Source organism: Cebidichthys violaceus, unplaced genomic scaffold (assembly GCF_023349555.1).
Source record: "Cebidichthys violaceus isolate CVI_PGR_0920_01 unplaced genomic scaffold, fCebVio1.0.p SCAF_12, whole genome shotgun sequence".
In the NCBI taxonomy this organism is placed as follows: domain Eukaryota; kingdom Metazoa; phylum Chordata; class Actinopteri; order Perciformes; family Stichaeidae; genus Cebidichthys; species Cebidichthys violaceus.
The window spans coordinates 1,315,001-1,334,749 of record NW_027176285.1 but is presented as its reverse complement, the minus strand read 5'-3'; the positions used below and the strand labels follow the sequence as shown (position 1 = coordinate 1,334,749).

Sequence of the window (19,749 nt, the reverse complement as noted above, 5' to 3'; positions counted from 1 at the left end):
TTTTGTAGGTAAACATATTGTTATTAAATTGTATTAAATTAATTGTCCACCTCTTTCTTTCTTTGCGTGACCATATTTAAGGGCAGTATTGCTAAAGCATATTTTACAAGGTTTATGCTTTTATATGATTCACAATGAAAGAAAAGAGAATTGTTTGAACTTGAACATGTATGCAATTTGAACTGAGTTTTGCTCTGAACACATGTTAAGTTTTGCTCCTTTAAACCCAAGGCAAGGGAAGTATATTTGATTTCACACGCAAGAGAAAATGCAATGCGCTTTACATAATGCATTAAAAACATTTTTAAAGAATTAATAAAAACAGCATGGACTGCATGTTAAAATGCAAATTAAAGAATAGAATTGTCTAGAACAGAGACATAAATACAGGATAGGTGAACTAGATGGTTCATGATGAGAGTCAGTCACAGGCAGTGCAGATCATAGACGTTTTGAATCTGGATTTAAAGGTGGTCAAAGTTAATCCTCTGGATGTTTGCTCCAGCTCCGTGTTTAGTTTGCACTCTGGGAGCAGGAAGCATCTCTGTAACTGATTCTGTGTGACGGTGGCTCCATTTATGAACTGGTATTCCCTTGAACTTAATGTTAATTTAGAAAATCATTATATTGGAAAGTCATTAGTATGCAGCGCTCTCTCTCTCACATGCCTTGTGCATGTCTGCATGTATTTGCATTGTGTATGTCAATATGAAAGTGTGCAGAGGCCTGACATGAGTGTGTGAATGCACATCTGTCTCTCTCTGTCCCTCTCTCCCTCCTCGCATGCATCCTCAATCATACTGGTGACAGTTCCAGTCCCAGTATGCAGGGCCGGGAGGAGGAGGAGGCGGGGCTGGGGGGCTGGGGGGGTGGGAGGGGGGGTCGGTCAGAGGTTTGAATTGCAAATCCGCTGCCTTCTGTTGGCGTCCAAGCCTTAGCAGGCCCTTCCCTGTCCTCATTCATGTGTTAATGAGGAGTCAGTGCAGGGCCAGATAGACAGATCGACCAGGGGCCTGGCAGGGGTGAGGGAGGAGTGAGGCGATGGCGGGGAGGCAGGCAGGGAAACAAGGGGGTCCTCTGATGCTGGAGGACGCGGAGGAAGTTTTGAAAGATGATAAAGACATGATATGCGCCATTTGTGGCTGCAGCCCCTCGTCCTGGGATGAGGAGCACGCAGTCATGGGGTGAGGGAGGAGGGGGACAAGGAGGCAGAAGGTGGGGTGTGGGTGCGATCGTTCTGGCTGTAAAGTTCGTGAGCTATGCAGGAATGATCACACCATCACTGGGTGTCGCGTCACATTTACTGAGCTGCCTTGAGGTGCACAGCTGTGGATAGTACGCTGTGCTTCTTTTGTACTCTGATGGACTTCTTGTGCTTTCTTCATCTCAGTATGAAGTGACCAAAAACATACATTACATGTGTTTCATAAGCGTACACAAATAATTGATGTTCTCATGTTTAATACGATTTGTTTTTTTATATTTGAGATATTTCAATATTTTAAATTCAGTTGAAACACCTGTTAACCTAACCTTAGCGGACATGCTATAATAAACTCAAATACACAACACCCTGTTAAAGGGATATGCTGATATTCATATGCACATTAACTAAAATGTATCTGAAAAAAAACGTGCTTCCCTAACTGATTCAAGATGTCCAGATTGATGTTATTAGATTATTGTTAATCAGACTAGTATTTCATTCTGTGAAGGAGCCGAGTTAACCTCTAGCATGACAAACACTACATTTTCTTTCCTTATTATTTTGCTGGCGGTCTCCACCCTATATCCCGCCCTCACTCCATCTTCATCTCAGCCTCTCAAACTCAAAGTTGGATGCGATTTGAGACATTTCCTGAAATTAAGAAACGCTCCATATCTTCCCGCAGATGAACGTCAAAAGTCAATGCTACGCTGCCAGGCACCAGCTATAGAGCAGCCAGGGTCACACATGATCAGATGACAATGACCCGCACAATGGATTAGCTATAAAAGGACTGGGGGGGGGGAGATTAGGGGTGAATTGATGACGGTTGGCTGGCTGGTTGGCTGGCTGGCTGGCTGGCCCGGGAGATCTTGGGTCTGTTTCAATAAGGAACATAAAGAGCTGAAATTAACATGTACCATGATACCAAGCAGAGAGAATCCTCTTAGAGATTACATCCATAACATGTTACGCCTATGGAACTGTATGGAAAGAGGAGACAAAGAGCAGAGCGAATGATCATTTTCTATTGTAGGAGATTATGTGGCATCCTATTCTGTCCTGTTCTGTTTGATTTTATTGTACTCTCTGTTCTCCATTATAACTTTCTTATTGTCACAAATTCAGTAATTCTACTTTCTTTTTTTTCCCAGGAAATCTTTCACCTGGAATAAACTGGACCCCCCCCTCAGCATAGCAGCTGCCGGGCCGCACTACTGCCTCCTTCATGGAGGGAGGAAGCAGCAAGAGCAGCAGCAGTCTCCCTGCAACATCTGTGTTGTGGCACACACACACACACACACACACACACACACACACACACACACACACACACACACACACACACACACGTTTACAAAAAGCACATGTTGGGACAAAAACACACGCGTGCACACATACGGACACACACACACATGCATGGATACACACACACACACACACACACACACACACACACACACACACACACACACACACACACACACATACACACACACACACACACACACACATGCACAGTCCATCTGTCTTTGTCTCCCTCCCACTGCCACCACCATGGGTCTGTCTGCAAAACAATGTGTGATGCTTCTCACATCACGCATGCTCACTTCATGCGGTGCATTTTCAGTTAAACATGAGACACATTGCAGATTAAAATGCGTATGAACATTAACACCAATAGAGGAGTTAAAGTGCCCAGGAGGGAGCAGGATCCAAGAAACTGGTGGACTAGCAAAGATGCTGTCGTCTACCTGAGGAGGACCTGGCCACCTAAACTGGACCAGGAACCAGGGTGTTCATAACTAGGGATAACTGTGTGTAAGAGAAGGGTCAGCTTGGCTTTGATAGTGATATGGTGCCTCCTATTGGTTACTTGAGTGCATTGCAAGCAAAGCTAAAACCTTTAAGTAATTGGAATTCAGTGGTGGTGTTTTTTCTACCATAAGATTATACATAGAGAGAAACCCTTTGTGTTTTTATAGTTTAAATGTTACATCTATTATCTATATATTTCTTATTTTCTCTGGTTATTTTAGTTTTCTTATAATTATTGTCAACAAATGTCATAAAAAGACCAAATCAAATGTTTTTCGTCTCTCAATACATTCCCACTTTCATCAGTAGATATGTTCGTGTCGTCAGGAGCAACAGTGTGGCTCACTGATGTGTTTCTAATAATAAGTCACAGAGAAATAAGCTGTATCAGACATTGAAGTCTTTTCATGGGATTTGGTGATTATGAGAAATATATAGGATAACCAGACAAAACGATACCAGTAAAACTATTTCATTTTGGAATTTTTTTTCTGAACAAAACTAAACTCTTTCACACAAGCAATTATTTTATTTGAAAAACAGTGAATTGCTTTGTACAGTTCGTAAAAAAAAATGTGTGAGATCAGTCCTGAAACATTTCTTGTCTTTTTGCTTTTCACGTTCATCTCACGCAATCCTGTTATAAAAAAACCAGGAGTATCCACAGAGCATTCCTGTACAGCATTCAACAGAGGACAAATAAAAACGTATCGCATCATCACCTTTTCATCATCTGTGTTATCAGATATCAAACCCAAACCTGTAGATTTCATATCTAATATTATTGGTATCAAACATTGGTCTCAAAACACACAATACATGTGTTTTTTTGTATATAGGTCTTCCTGTTATATTGTATTACAATTAATGATTCAGTGTTTTGAGAACTAAAGATCGCCCCCTGTTGGACCACAGTGGGATCTAGCACATGGCTCCTCACCTCAAGATCTGATCCAGGCTCAGACTAGAAAGCAGGACAATCAAACACCCCGTACAGAATCTCTGATATGCAACTATCAAGCCGAGGGGTACTTTTTAGAAGTATTTCTGATTGATTGATATCTGATATGACTTTGGTTCATATCGTCAGAGAGAACAAAGAATATACATTTTTAAATGATGATGCTGGGGGGGCAAAAAAAGTGGATTTTGTGAATGGGGCCTCAGCCCTCGGATGAAATGATTGAACAGCTCTGAGAGTCGGCTCCAGCCCTCTCAGGCCCACATGCTGATAATACAGGAATGATTTAACACGGAACAGTCATCCACAACAACATCCCATAGCAATAAAAGGATTAGCTCTATTGCTTAAAAACACAAACTCAAAACATACAACCAAAAGACATTCCCTGCAGCAGGGCTGTGGTCCATGTGTCCTTATTTGCCCCAGTTTGGGAACCTCTTTTATCATTCATTGGTTTTCAAACTGGGGAAAAAAAGAAGACAAATAACAGATTTCTCTGCCTGTTTGGTATCAATGTGGATATTTTACAGACCTGAAAGATCGTCACTGTTATCATCATCTGCATATTTCACAAGTTTGACACATTGTTATATTTGAATTAGTAGTTTAAAGCAACATTTTACTTTGTATAACATTTGTAGCTGCATGCACCAACCATTTCAATTATTTCTGCAACTTAAACGGAAACATATGTTTGAATAAGTGAAACATTGCTTGAACTAAATTTAAAGAGTATACATCCCATTCCTCCGTCTCTTAGTGCCGCTTTGAGCTAAATTATGTGCACAAGAAACACGACATCAAAAGTATGAGTCAAACAGCTACAACAGAGGGAAGTCGCTCTGTCCTCTTGACATCTTTAACAACTCGCAAAGCCCTCGTATTGAAGTTGCTGCATTACTTCTGCAAATGTTTCTGACACATTTATTAATGCATGCCTGATACATTTTTAATGGGATTCAATGGGACAGCTTGATACATAATTAATACGGTTTTATGAATATGGTTCCCTCAGAATAAGCTCTGGCAGATTCACATGAGTTCGGTGAAGCAACGTCCACGATGTTTAAATATCCTTTGATCGTAACAAATAAATAAGACAAAAAAAAAGAAAGACATGAAACAGTAATGACACAAAAAAATGAAGGAATGTAAACAAACATACGCAGGCGCACAGACACACTCTCACTCACAGAGACAAAACATCTTTATATGAGCTATGCAAGTTATTGTTAGCATTCCTGCTACAGTGTGTGACAGCAGTTGTTTGAAACAAGAGAGTCTGTTTTATTGGAGCAAAGCCAAACTCTGCAGCTCTGTCTGGCCCTCGGGGGCCACCGTACACGTGTCACTGTTTGTACCACGCAGAGGAGCGGGTCGCCCTCCTCCCCCCATCTTCTTTTCCACTTAGCTTGAGGAAGTCCACAGGGAGGACCAGAAAGAGAAGTGAACATTGAGTGCAACACGTGTTATAAGTGAGGCCCTCTTTTCTGCTTGACTCACTGCACATGCTCCGTTCATTCAACCCCCCCCCCCCTCAGTGTTCTCGCTGGACTCTTCCACATCATCCTTTACGATGCAAAACCAGACCATAGCACAATGAGCGGTGTGTGCAGATGGGGGTGTTTCGGAGATGTCGGTTGGTGGGGCAGGTGCTATAGCTCGCTGTGGCGCACAGGAGGCTCCAGCTTGTGTGAGAGAGCGGTGAGAACCTTGTCGAACTTCTCGTAGCGCTCCGATTGGCTGCCCTCAGAGCCGCGGCTGCCCCACAGGAGGCGCATCTGAAACTCGGTCTGGAAGATCTCGTGTATTTCTGCTCGCTCCTGGAATCCTGGAGAGGAGAGGAGTTTATGAGTTACTATTTGTAGATCACAATTTCTTTTGACCACTACTTTAGTGTCTCTTCTTCCATTTCTAATAGATAAAAATGTATCTGGGAAGACATTTTTATTAAAAGCACTCCAGAAATGTGACTATGCTCTCAGGGTAAACAATGAACATCCATGCCGAAATGCTCCATTCAATTAATGAATTACCCTTTAGATGAACTAAAAATAGCTTTTGGAACAAAAACATCTGGAGCTGAACCCGTTTTGTATGAAGAAAGCATCTTAACTTCGGCTCATAGAGATATCAATGAGGGGAGCAGACTGAGGTCAGGCTGATCGATAGTGAGATATAACAGGGCGCTGAGATGTGAGCAGATAGCTATTGACACACTGTTCAATAATGTAGTAATGGCCTCAAACTGAGAATCATTGGGGAGGTATTAGGGGTCAATACAGTTAACACAGTAACCACACACACAATCATTACATCAAATCAGCGAAACTGAACACACTCATTAACAGCAAAGCGTTCACATGAGATGTAACCCAACGCCAGGGAGAATGGTTTCTTTTCATACTTTCTTAAGGTCGGTGTGGATGAAATAATTAACAATGTTGACTGTATTAATGAGTGCAAACCAAATAGTATTGGGGGTTAAGGGCTGAAGAGAAAATATACTTTTATTAAAGCCATGCTAAAACAAGGCAGATGCTGTCTCTAGACTGCCCTTGGCCTTACCCTGCATTTTGGTCTCAGTGTTGGTTCTGTAGATCCCCCCGTGATGTGCGATGGTCCGCGCTGCCTCTAGGTGGTACATGACCACGTCTACTCCCACCTCGGCACTCTCCCAGGGCTCCAGGGCCTCCCCGACCGCCATGCCCCGCTCCAGCAAGGACAGGACGGGGATGATGTGGGGGAAGGAAGTGTTGGCGAGGGCATTTGACTCTGTGATCACGGGAGAGTTTTCAGTTGAGAATTGTAAATAAATGCACACTTTTGCACAATGAAAAATGCAAATGCATACCAACCATTTAAACTAGGGTCTCACCTTTGCCATCGTTCATATTCTTCATGAAAGGTTTCAGCTTCTTCTCATATAGAATAGCGCCCTCTGTGTGTCTCTGGCGTAATGTCACCCACGTCTGCTCCAGGCGGGAAATCTGTGGCCACGAATGACGCAACAAGAACATTTTTTATGCAAACCTTTGAAAAATGTTTTTGTGAATGATGGTGACTTTTACCTTCTTTATTTTTTAATCTGTATATCTCTTACCTGTGGCAGCTCAAGGGCTCTCATCACTGCAGCAAAGCCAAACATGTTGCCCAGGCTGCTTTTCAACTCCGCTGCCAGTTGGATGGTCTTGTGGAGCAGTGCCGCCCTCTCCTCTGTGCTTCCCGTGCAGCCCAGCAGGTCCACTGCCATCATGATAGACATGGTGTAGAACCTGAGAGAAAGAAGAACGTGCTATTGAACAAAACAAATCAATACAAGTTAATTACTGCTGCTGATAGGGAAGCGGAGGGTGTTGAGTCATAGCCCATTTTGAAAGCCACTCTGGAAATTCCCATTGTGGCAGACAGTTGTGTGTTACAAGATGAGAACAGAGGAGGAAAGAGAAGAGAGGAGATGGAGGGTAAGAACAGAAGAGTGCAGCTAATCAATAGAGGAATTAATGAAGGAGTTAGTGAGTGATGTATAAAGGAAGACAGTGGGAAAGCAAAGCGTGTTTGTACCTCTCCAGTAGGTCAAGTCTTAGCTGGTGTCCATGCGGTAGTGTCAGTAACTCCAACCCCGAGGACACTCCCATCATCCTTTGCATCTCTGAGGTTACACCTAGTATTCTAGCCACCTGTCCAAGAGTAAAAAAAAGAGAAGACATTTGCCGTTTGTGCATTGGCTGTATGTGAGTATGCAAGCATGTGTGAATGAGACGGGCCTTTGTATGCATGTGTAAGTCTGTGTGCGTGCCTGTGAACTGCATACATTTACATGTGTGTTTATGCATACCGTGCAGTCCGCCATGGTGATGTGTTTAGCCGCGGTCCTTGCATCCACCTCAGCCAGCAGCTCTTTGACTTTCTTCAGCACCGACATCTCCAGAGGCTTATTCTCAGCTGGCATAAGGCAAGACTCGTACCTGCAAGAGAAGACTGTTGTTAAGATCAACATTTTAAACCGGGCAGGCTCATCCGGTGGTCCAGTTGTCTGGTTCAAAGAAGAGTTAGGACTTTAAGTTCATCATGTAGCAATAAGAACCAAGTTACTAACAAATGGCAGAGATCCAACCCTCTGCCATGGATATGTAAGGCCTCTGGACGTCAACAAACTGGACTAATACATCAGCAAGCCGAACCAAACACACAGTATATATTTTAAACCGAACGACGCTCAACACTAGTTCAAACATTAGTGGCATTGTGCCAGTCACAGGCACACACTGACGCCTCAATCATAAATTGCCTTTACTACCAATTTCCCCACTAATGTCAACACTGACAATAATCCCCAGGGGACCCTTATGTGTCCAAAGCTGCTGCCTGCTCCATCGCCGCTGCCGACTCGGTGTACCCGACCATTTTCATGTGACAAGCCTCATCTACCGTTTCCTCCCTTGGCACTGTGAGCCCAATAAAACACAGTGTCTCTGACCACAGCACAAAGTCTGCCCTCCGGCTATTTCCCACAGGATCCTCTGCTGTTTTCTCTGCTCACTCATACTGTAGCTGTACTTCACTATGTTTGCCCTCAATGACCAAATGTCAGCAGGTATGCTGACCCTCGAACACACCCATTTAAATTAATCCTGCTGTAAAGATGAGCTCTAACTGTGTGTTCCACGGTTTCTTTTTAGCTCCCTTCCGCAGTGAAAGTGTTTTCTACCGATCATCAATCTGACTGAGCCGAAAGTCCAGCCATGAAGTTACTTGATACACAGGAAGGCCATATTTCTGTTCCTTCTCTTCTTCCTATGGACATGACAAGTATTCCTTAAATGTACGCTTGGCCTTATCAACTTGACAATGAAACTTGATTAAAAACTGTAATTAAAATGTTCTCCATCAGTGTCATTTTTCTCTCAAAGAGAAGAATAAAACGATTCATGCAGAAGTGACTCTCACCGCTACAGTAAAGCATAGTGCATAGAAAATAGTGAGCTGTTGTGTCCTTTTTCTTAGCAACATTCTAAATGTATAGTTTTTTCAATGTATCTAACATACTCCTCAATTAGTTCATGAATGTCTTTGTATTCTACTTCCCATCTATGGTCATTTTCTTAAAGTGAGAGATAGTGCTAAGACAGACTCACTCTCTGTAAATTTCTTTTGACAAAGTACTCCAAATCAAATTAAAAGAGATGTGGATTCTTTGGAAACACCCTAAGGTGCGAGTTTGGAAGCCTAATCCTGTGTGTGTGTTTGTACTGTATGTGTATGCGTACCTGGACGGCCTGAACGAGGACGCCGTCTCCACCTGTGGGGCGCTGAACATCCCCTCCTCTCCTTCCACCCTCGCTCCGTCCTGCCTCCCTTCTTCCACTCGCAATCGCTCCACGTAGCTCTTCGTCGGGGGTTTAGGGGGCCCAGCGGGGCAAGGTCTGAGGTCACAGTAGCTCCCCGCCGTTTCTGACGAATGTGACTGGTAGCCGGGATGTTGGGCGGGCGTGCAGTGCGCCGAGTGAGAGGTATGCGCGGGATGCTCTGGAGGGTTGCTACTGGCTGACGGGCTGAGCTGAGGGTCGCTGGAACGACGCATCTGGGGGGAGGGCGGGACGACAGCCAGGACCCTCCCGCTTGAGTGGGCTCTCTGCCTGGTGACTGAAGAAAGAGAGAAGACTCTCACTATCTCTCATGTTTGTGAATGTGAGTGGGAGCTTTTATTTTTGTCTCCATGCGTGTGTGTGTGTGTGTGTGTGTGTGTGTGTGTGTCTGGCACTTACTAGCACTATATGCAGGAGACAGTGGGGTTTCCCCAACAGGTGACAAGGTGCAGCGATACTCCTGAATCTGGTCCATGCTCATCGCACAGTTCCGCATCGCGTCTTTATGGTGGTGGATTGTCGACGGGCTGCAAACACACAGCATTTTTAGGATTTGTAAAAGCTGTGGGTATGGATTTAACATCCGCCAAGGCACCGAGGGGAACCTCACAAAGCAGTACAGTTCAGGGTGTCACAATTATCAGTTTCAGATGACAGGAATGGTGTCAATACAGATGCAAAGGCTAGGGTGAGAGAAGTGGGAGACATTTTAGCTGGTGCAACCTCGAAGACAATCATTCTACTTCATGACACACTCATGTGTTATTCAGGAATTAAAACCATTTTAGGACCTTAAAGCAGGAGCAGAGAATGCAGCAGTGTGGCTTCTTTAGAAGAGATTAACTGCAAAATGTGAACATTGAACTAATGTAAGGTGCATCCGTTAAGGTTACGGTGCATTATCACTTTTTTGAGTGCATTAACTCTGGAAAATATTTTCAAAAATCATGCCCAAATCTATTTTTTTCACATCTTTGCCTTCTAGAGCTCAGTGAGTCATTAGCATTGGTTTTGTTGCATTCTTTAAAAGCGTGCTCAACTCCTTTCCATACTCCCAGTGAGGATAACGTTGACTTCCGCTGTGCACACACTGAACAAACATATTTGTCTGCTCCTTCTTTGTAGATTCAAGTTTCAAAAAGCCTTGTTCTGTTTGAAACTCGAGTGATCCTAGTGCAGAAGTGGCCAAGTGAACGAGTCATTTAGCAACTTCACTCCGGGGACACGAGGAGGACTTGACGCTCGTCACTAGGGGAGGTGCTAACGGTGTTTGTGAAGTGAGGGGACTTGAGGAATGTGTGAGGAAAGTGCACTAGTTTGGTGCTCAAACACAACACTAGTGTCAACACATACACACTCAGACAACCTGCAGCTGGGCACAGGTTCCGGCTCTGGTTCTGGTGGTGCCACTGGTGTCTTAACTGGACTGGGACTGTCTGAGTCACTGATCATGTATGTAACATAAAGCAAGAATGAAATATCATGAAGACTGCAAAAAAAGAACAAGGGTTTTATAATTGCCTGCTTAGCTGTTGCATGTCTGCCACTAAAAAAAACAACCACAGCCACCCCGGCTCACCTGTGAGGTATCATCTTCTCCGTCGTCAGCCCATCAGTCATGGTGACGCTTCGTCTCTTGATGTACGCTCCCCTCTGACTGGATGGTGAGTAGGCGGAGCTTTGCTTGCTGCAGGCCAGAGCGAAGGTGGCCTCCAGGTAGCGCAGAGGGAGCGTCCTGCTCACCGGACAGTAGATGTGGACACCGCTGGACTGGGAGACCGGCTTGCGCTGGCCAACATAAAACCGCACAAGCTCCTGGACCGAGTCAAAGCTGTCGGACTCCAAGACGTACTGCACCTGAGGAGGAAGGAGTTTAATACAACATCTTTGTTTGATTTGTTCCGATTTTGGTATTTTCTATTGTAACACTCCGGAAATGGAGCCTACCCTCAATATTTCTTTAAGAATGGAGCACAAAATGCTCCTGCTCCTCTTAAATTCTATTATATCTACGGTGCTTAAGACCACTTTAAACACTGCAGGAGTATCTAAATGAAACATAAATCAGTGGGCAGGGTGGGAATTGAGAGGCAGACAGAGAAGCAAGAGAGGAACATTGGGTCAACGTGGCACACCTGCACCAAATTAGCCTGTAACGACTTGTAGCGACGAGAGAAAGTAGGCCTCTTCTAATGGAGGATACATCTTGAGTTGCCAAACACAGGCGTAAATAACGACGCTAAAAAAGTCATTACATTTCGGCATGATGGGTGAGACACGAGGAGGAGGTCATCGGCAACGCGGTCATGTCTATAAAGGCCAGTAAAGACTAGTCAAGACTCAATACATCAGTGAACATTTTGACAGGTCAAACACAGGTGTGACTAATAGCATTATTAATGGCTGTTCCAATGCCAGTGCTCCGGATTTGTGCTGACTCAAGCACCGGCCACACAGTTATTAGTTGCTGCTTCTAACCAGAGGGGACTGTGCGTTCAAATACGTCTACGGCCATACTATTAAAGATGCCAGTAAAAGGCTTAGTATGAGCCATTGCACACTATGTAAAAATACCAGGATGTCCTGCTGCATCTGGTCGCATTTTGCATTATGAAAGCCAGCGAGCTTTTGTGGCCGTTCTGACCCACAATCCTCTGCACAGATGAAGATATATCACACGGACAGAGCCACCGAGAGAGCACAGACTGATGACGGCTCACTGACAGAACCCTCAGTGACCGATGACAGAGCACTCAGTGTTCAAGGTGCGACGTTATGACGGAGTAGTATGTCCCAAATGTACGCACACTGCATTCAACAGCACAGACTTTGTAAGGGCAGCTACAGTACGTACTTAAAGTAAAAAAGAAAAAGCATGCAATGTTGATGAAGGTTTGATTGTTTCATCTTTTGGCATTAAATAACAGACAGCAACAGTAGATTCATCTCCGTTGCCTTGAATACACACCTTGGTCTCATTGGATTTGACCAGGACTTTGCTGATCTTGAAGTGCAGCACCTCATTGTCCCACCGACAGGTCAGGACGTAGTCACCCACGCTGGTCAGAGAGTCACGCACGAGGAAATCTCCATTACGTACAACCAGAGTCTCTGACACCTAGAGAAAGGAATATGTATATGATTGAAAGTTAGTCAAAACAAAGAGCTGGAAGCTAACTTGGCTCACTGAGCCACAGCATGTGTGTGAATATTTAGTGTCTGACACCATTGTTGAATAATTGAATTTATAGAACCATGATTATTTATAACAATGCCTTAGGACTGCTGTTCCTCTGAACAAACACAACTATCTCTCTTCCTGCCAAAAATGTCTTTGCTATGCAGTTTGAATCGGCAATGATGGCTGCAATACCAGCGACAATGGCTGGAATGGCTTTCTGAGGACACGTTTTATCGAGTTCAGCACTATTGTAAAAATTGAAATTAAAGTTGTTTTCAATGTATTGACAAAACACGCAACCCCTGAAGAAACAAGCTCCCATTCATGTACATCCTGCTGATACCAAACACTGCAACGTGTCTCTGGTGTCTGTGGGAGGAGATCGCAAATACTGACGTAGTCGTAGTAATGTAGGAAAAGAGAAACATATTTCACACCGAGTGGTGTTCCCTTTCAAACTACGTGCATAGAGACGGATGACGAAGGCTGCAGGTGTGACATGTTCAAATGACTCTACACAGGAAAACAAGGCATGAAATATGCAATGCAGCACAGCACAAGGTAAACAGACCTTCAGAAACCAGCAGGAGGCAGTATATACAAAGATCAAAAGCTCCAGCCAAGCACAGCATCCTTTTACCTCTACCATAACTAAACACAATTCTGTTGTGCAGGGTTTTAGTCGCTTCTTTAAATCTGATAACTCACTGCCTTAAAGAATATATCATGTTTTACACTGTCGGTTTGGAACACAATATATACAAAAGGAAAGCCACATTGGTGCATACACTTAATGCCTTGTGCATGAACAAGAAGTCTTCACTTTAAAAAGGAAGAAGAACTAACAGAAGGAAGAACACAAGCAGGAAGGATGGACTGGATGTACAGCACCAGCCACGTGTGTGAAGTCTAATCTCTAAGTATTGTTTTGGTACCCACAGGGCTCAGGGTTTCCCCAAGTTTCCACCGGAGCAAACCATGAATAAATGAATATTTTATGTAAATTAAAAGAGGAAAGACTCACAGATGGCTGATTTGAATCTGTGTCTGTGTTTATGTGTGTGTGAGTGAGACAGCGAGCAGAGGTTGATCAGGAGACGGGGTTTGCGTCTATGAACGAGTGCCCTCCACATGTGCATGCCGTGTGTGTGTGTGTGTGTGTGTGTGTGTGTGTGTGTGTGTGTGTGTGTGTGTGGGTGGGTGCAGGTCTGTTGTGTGTATCTGTGTCTCAGTCACCAGCTGTGACACTCAACAGCGTACATCGGCGACGCACACAGCTGTCTGTTTGGCAGAGTTTCCCCTCCTTATGTACGCTAAAGCAATTTTTAGTGAGCTGTGACAGATGATGGGATTCAGTAATCAGTGTCATTCTGTGTGTAACGCATTTAAACTGTGCTTTCAATGCCAGAGACTTTGGCCAAGGAATCACTCAACTACTACTATTGGTTGACAGACACATCAACCCACACATAAACACTACTGTGTTTGTACTTTTATCTCATGTCTTTTTGAAATGTATCATGACATGTGTGAAATAAAAACAACAGCATCAATACATCTTCATTAATAATCTATTTCTCTGCCACTGGGACTAAGAGAGTGTGACATGAAGTTTAACTTAAGGTTTGTCTGATTAAGTTTATTGTTATTTGGTTATTTAGTATGAAAGTTTAGCCTGATAGTGGAAAGACATTGCAACTAACTGATCTGTAGATCACTTTTTCAATTAATCGATTAATTGTATAGCTTCAAAAATGTCAGAAAATAGTGAAAAAGTTGTCCGAAATGACTTATTCAAATTGATTGTTCTGTCCCAAAACCCAAAGATATTCAATTTACAATGACAATAAAACAGATCTCAATTAATTGATTCATTATTTAGTCTGTAAATTGTCAGAATGAAGAAAAAAAATGCCCAATATCATTTCTCAGTCCATGGTGACGCCTTCAAATGTCTTGTTTTTTCTGACCTACAGTCCAGAACTCAAAGAAATTCAGTTTACAATGATATGGAACAAAGAGAAGCAGCAAATATTCAGATTTGAAAACTGAGAATTATTGTAGTTTTGATCAGATTAAGCTTTCATTGATACTAAAACAATGAATCAACTTATCATTTCAGCTCATATATATTGATATATATATGGCTCCATAGGGCTGCCTGCATGCGTGTGTGTGTGTGTGTGTGTGTGTGTGTGTGTGTGTGTGTGTGTGTGTGTGTTTGTAGGCTACTCATGTGCTGGGCCATAATGTGCACAGGAAGTGCATTACCTCAAGGGTCTATTGCCTTGGATGTAGTGTTCCCATCTGTTCTCAAACATCCATTCAGGACTAATTCCATGTTCTCTGCTGTGCGTGCGCACCGTGTCCACAGTGTGTTTACCTCTCTGGGTATGTGTCCATGGTACCAGCCATGGCTCCTGATGTCAGCAGCACTCAGTTTCAGCTCCTCCTCCAGCTCCTTGCGGAGTTTCTCGGGAGGAGATTCCAGCAGGTACTTCTCCTTGGAGAACTGCGTGGAACAAACACAAGAGGACAACAGGACATCAGCGGGAGTCAGTTTACACAAGGGAGGGTCCCTTCAGTGGATTCATGTGTAAATGACCACAGATCAGTCAAGATACAACTCATTTATTCAGGTACGTCCCATAGAGATTAGGATCTCTAGACTTGTAGAAAATAAATATATTTATACCTACATAATTTGGAATTTACAATACAAAAATAGACATAGATCAGGTACAATATTGCAACATGGGTGTACGGTTTTTAGATACAGCAGAGAGTTGTTGACACAAATACACACCTGTGTTACAGAAGGCAACACGGCAGGGAAGCAACACTGTGTACTGCGCGCGCACACACACACACACACACACACACACACACACACACACACACACACACACACACACACACACACACACACACAAGGAACAATCCAATCGACCCTGACCTGATTACTAAGAGGCAGAAATTGTCATGAGTACACTCTTATTGTTCTCATGCACAGAGGAGACCTAGCTTTATCTTTTGAGTGCGGTCACTCAGGATGGCTTGTAATAACACCAGATACACATTGCTGTGTGTGTCTGTGTATTTGGCATTATTATACACAAACAAATGGATCAGATTTCAAAGCTTCATACTTCTGTTTGCACAAAAACAACGTCACTGGGGTGAAATCTGGGTTGTTAAACATGAAAATAAATTCCACTGAATACTTTCATGATTATTTAAATACAACTAATCATCAGGCTACGTGTGTATGAGATAATGATATAAAGCGTTTGAGCTTCGGTGATATTGACACCAGCATTGTTTGAATTCACAAACAAACTGTGCACAATACATGTATAAATAAATGAATGCATTGCAATACAACGTTTGAAGATTGCGTATGATCTACTCAGGAACTATTTGAGTGGGTATGGAAAGAAAAACATGAAATCCCACACCGGGACCTTGATGTAACGTGACAACGCCATATCAACCGATGATTGTGGAAAGACTGGGTTCAGAGAGATGACTTAGATGAGGCAAACAGGGGACACACAAACAAAAAACTCACACAAACAACCTCAAAACGAAAGGAATAGAAATCCACACAGGAATAAGCAGTGAAAGGAAATCATTTCAACTCTGCCAATATGAGGAGAAATGAGACTGGGACCAAAATAAACAGTACACAGCCTTGTCGCTACGGCTACCCTGTCGTTCCTCCTAATATTTTCCTTCAATCTCTCCCTCCCTCTCTCTCTCTCTCTCAGGCTCAATGTTTTCCTCCTTCTTTCTCTCCTTCACACTCTTTTCCCTCCGTTCATCTTCCTCTCTCTCTGCTCAAAATATCAAAATCATAAAGTTTCAGTAAGTTGTTAGACTTTTACCGAATGTGTGTGACACAGAGGCAAAGACATCGTAAAAGGGTGTGAGCGAAGATTGGAAACTCTGACGATCTGTATGTGTGTGTGTGTGTGTGTGTGTGTGGGTGGGTGTCTGTGTGTGTGCGTTTTCAACTTCCCGCATGAGTGTGTGTGGCATGAGGAGACTACAAGAGCCAAACAATCGATCTTATCGTCTCCAGGTCACTGCAGGATGAAATTATTAACTTCCTCCTCTCCCTGCTCCTCTCCATTTCTCTTCATCCTTTCTTCTCCAACCCTCAGGGGAAGATGGAGGAATACTGCCGGGGGGGCTCGCTCACTCCCAGATTAGATTTGAGGTGTGTGAGTGTACGTGTGTGTGTCTGCGTGAAGAGGCCAATAAAAGTGCAGAGGGGTCAAGTGTGCCGTTATTGCTTTTCCTTGTCTCCCTGGAAACCCAGGCGAGGCCTGCCACTGAACTGATGCTCAACAATGAACTTGGTGTGTATAATTGTGTGTGTGTGTGTGTGTGTGTGTGTGTGTGTGTGTGTGTGTGTGTGCATATATATATATATATATATATATATATATATATATATATATATATATATATATATATATATATATATATATATATATATATATATATATATATATATATATATATGTGTGTGTGTGTGTGAAGGGTTATGGGGAAAATTGAAATGTCAGAGGGGCTCTATTTATGATTCGGTTCATGGAATAGGCTGACATCAGGGGGGACACATTGAAAGAGGGGAGAAAAATGGATTGACAATACAGAAGCGGTGAAGAAAAAGTGATTTGACAAGGACACAGAAAAAAAAAAACATCAACTTTATTGTATTCCATATGAGCGAAATTGAAAGTATGCTTCCAGCACACACGCACACACACATACTGGTAGCCATTAATCTAAATCCATCCCATGGTAATATCAATATGTATTCTTTTGTGCTGCCATGACAGACACACACTCCTCTTAAAGAGAGAGAGAGGGGGGGGGGGGGGGGGGGGGGGGCAGATATGAAGTATAGATGTGAGAGCACAGAGAAGGTGAGAATAAAGAATAGAACTACATTCAGGAGAAATGTGTTGACTGGTGAGAAAAGGGGACGACACAAAGGGAATACGTCCAACGTGAGACATCGACAAAGACCGGTATGATATTTATATTCTAATTACAACGACTGGGTTTAATCTAACTCTTGTACCCCCACTACACTTAGTCCTTGGATGCCATAGCAACATATTGTGTTCCTTTGTTTGTAGGTGTGCGACGAAGCGTCTTCCATCTTTCATCATGTAGTGACTCTACTGACGGTGTACTATACCACTACTGCTACTAATATTAGTGCTTATTCGGATACTGCAGAATGATGATTTCTACCAATACTCATAGTATTCAATGCTGCCAAATACTAACAAATACTTCTATTACTTCAACTGCTACTTTTACCACTAGAACCACTCTTAATAGTATATCAATTGTGGTACAAATACTCCTCCTCACTTCTGTTAACGTAGTGTTATTTCTAGTATTACTACTGTAACTGCGTCTGCTACTGCTGCTACTACTTTCATTATACATTAGACACAAATTCAAGCAGACGTCCTTATTTACTTTGTTGTGTATTTCCTGTGGGTGCAGGAGTAGCAAACAAGCACATGATTGTGTGTCATTGTTAGGTTTGTGTGTGTATATCCAGAGCATTAGCATGACAGAGGATGCTTACGGCATAGATACAGGGTAACACAGAATGTCACGTCAACACATCCATGAACAAAGAGGCACAGAAGCAGACATGTCAGAGACAGACACGCAAAACAACCAGAATGCATAAAGACAAGACATCAGACATTCAGGAAGACAGACAGACAAAAAGTCATTAATGTAGACAGAGAGGCAGATACTGTACGCAGGGAGACAGGTAGCCCATTAGCAGAGGAGAGAGTTTAGGCAGTTTAGCAGCTGATGCAGGACTTTGTTTCCCCTGGGGGGGGGGGGCAAAGAGAGGAAAAGTGATTGGTGTGTGTGTGTGTGTGTGTGTGTGTGTGTGTGTGTGTTTGTTTGTGTCCATGTTCTACATGGGGGGCACTGTTAATGGTTGGAGCTCTATTTTTGGTCAGCAAGGATCAGAGCACTGTTACTAGAGAGGCTGGCTCCGAGACATTCCTCATAACGGTGGGGGTACTGTATACATCGAATGGATGGGGGTGAGTCAGGGAATAGGCTGTGGGGGTTAGGGGCGTGTGTGCATGTGTGAATATGGAGTTATAGATAGACAGTGTGATACATCGCCCAATTTACACCAACATGCATTTGAGCCTCTTTTCCTCACAGTGAGCCAATTAGACAGTTTCCTTGGATGACTTCAACACACCCCCTCCCTGAGTGAAAATTGACACCGCTATCACTCAAGATCAGTGAGGGAAAAAACATGGACTTAAAAGGGAAATAAATGAAAGGGATGATAATGGGGAGAAATTCTAAATGTATGCACATATTTATACATATATTATGCACGCACACGCCTTTTTTTTTAGCACGTTGTGTGTGTGTACTGCTGCTCTTGGTTTTGTTCTGTTGTCTGCTCCACGATAAATTGGTTATTTCATATGTTTATCTCTTTGTCCATTTTGCATGCTTGCTGTATTCTTTGTTTTCTGCGGCAGTATGCAGGGTTTGCAGTTCTCAAATAAAGTGGAAACATGGACATTATTTGATTCAACAAACAATCTGAATAGTCATTACAGCAGGATTCAACTAAAACCATCTCATTACTGTGGTTCGGTTCACTGTGGAGTCAAAAATATACAGCCACAGGTATTCACAATGCACCACACAGCGGGAGGCAGAGTGTTCGCTCCGGCACAAATCAGCATGTTGCCGTTTGTGGTTGAACTAGTTTGCTAATTCTTGTGGAAGGAGCACAAAAGGCAAGTACCTTGAGCAATTCATAGGGAAGTGACTGAAAACAAACAACTCCAGGAGTGAGGGCATGAATGAGAAATGAAATGGAAGATAATTGCTGACAAGTATAAAAACCTGCAGGGGAGGAACAAAAAAAAAAAACAGAGTCTCATTTACCAGCATGGATGCAAAGTGTAAAAAAAGAGAGAGAGGAACACATTCCAACAGAAGCAGCAGAGAGGAACGCCTTCTGAACACACTGCAGCACTTAGATCTCAGCTCATGTCAGAATGCATCTTCTTTCTGTTTCAGCCCGTGGGCTAGCCTCTAACCCCGTTGTCATGGTAACGCCCCGAGTGGGAGTGGTGGTGACAGTAGGAGGGGGGGGGATCTGGATTTGGGTGATTTGGGGGTA

At 43.2% G+C, this 19,749-nt stretch overlaps 1 protein-coding gene across 5 annotated transcripts in view; it reads right to left on the bottom strand.

The window, feature by feature from the left end:
* Positions 1-3,534: 3,534 nt before the first annotated feature.
* The window catches only part of sh2d3ca (SH2 domain containing 3Ca), a 47,539-nt gene continuing 31,324 nt past the window's right edge, over positions 3,535-19,749 (bottom strand). For 4 of the 5 annotated variants that reach the window (XM_068705837.1, XM_068705838.1, XM_068705840.1 and 1 more), the window contains 11 exons: positions 14,923-15,051; positions 12,327-12,476; positions 10,938-11,215; positions 9,758-9,885; positions 9,260-9,635; positions 7,828-7,957; positions 7,554-7,669; positions 7,093-7,264; positions 6,868-6,979; positions 6,558-6,764; positions 3,535-5,820 (listed from right to left, as the gene is read on the bottom strand). In XM_068705837.1, the coding sequence (XP_068561938.1) occupies positions 5,645-5,820; positions 6,558-6,764; positions 6,868-6,979; positions 7,093-7,264; positions 7,554-7,669; positions 7,828-7,957; positions 9,260-9,635; positions 9,758-9,885; positions 10,938-11,215; positions 12,327-12,476; positions 14,923-15,051 (1,974 nt within the window). In that variant the 3' untranslated portion in view covers positions 3,535-5,644. Of the gene's footprint in view, positions 5,821-6,557; positions 6,765-6,867; positions 6,980-7,092; positions 7,265-7,553; positions 7,670-7,827; positions 7,958-9,259; positions 9,636-9,757; positions 9,886-10,724; positions 10,803-10,937; positions 11,216-12,326; positions 12,477-14,922; positions 15,052-19,749 lie in introns of all 5 variants that reach the window. The other variant, XM_068705841.1, reaches the window with a different exon arrangement.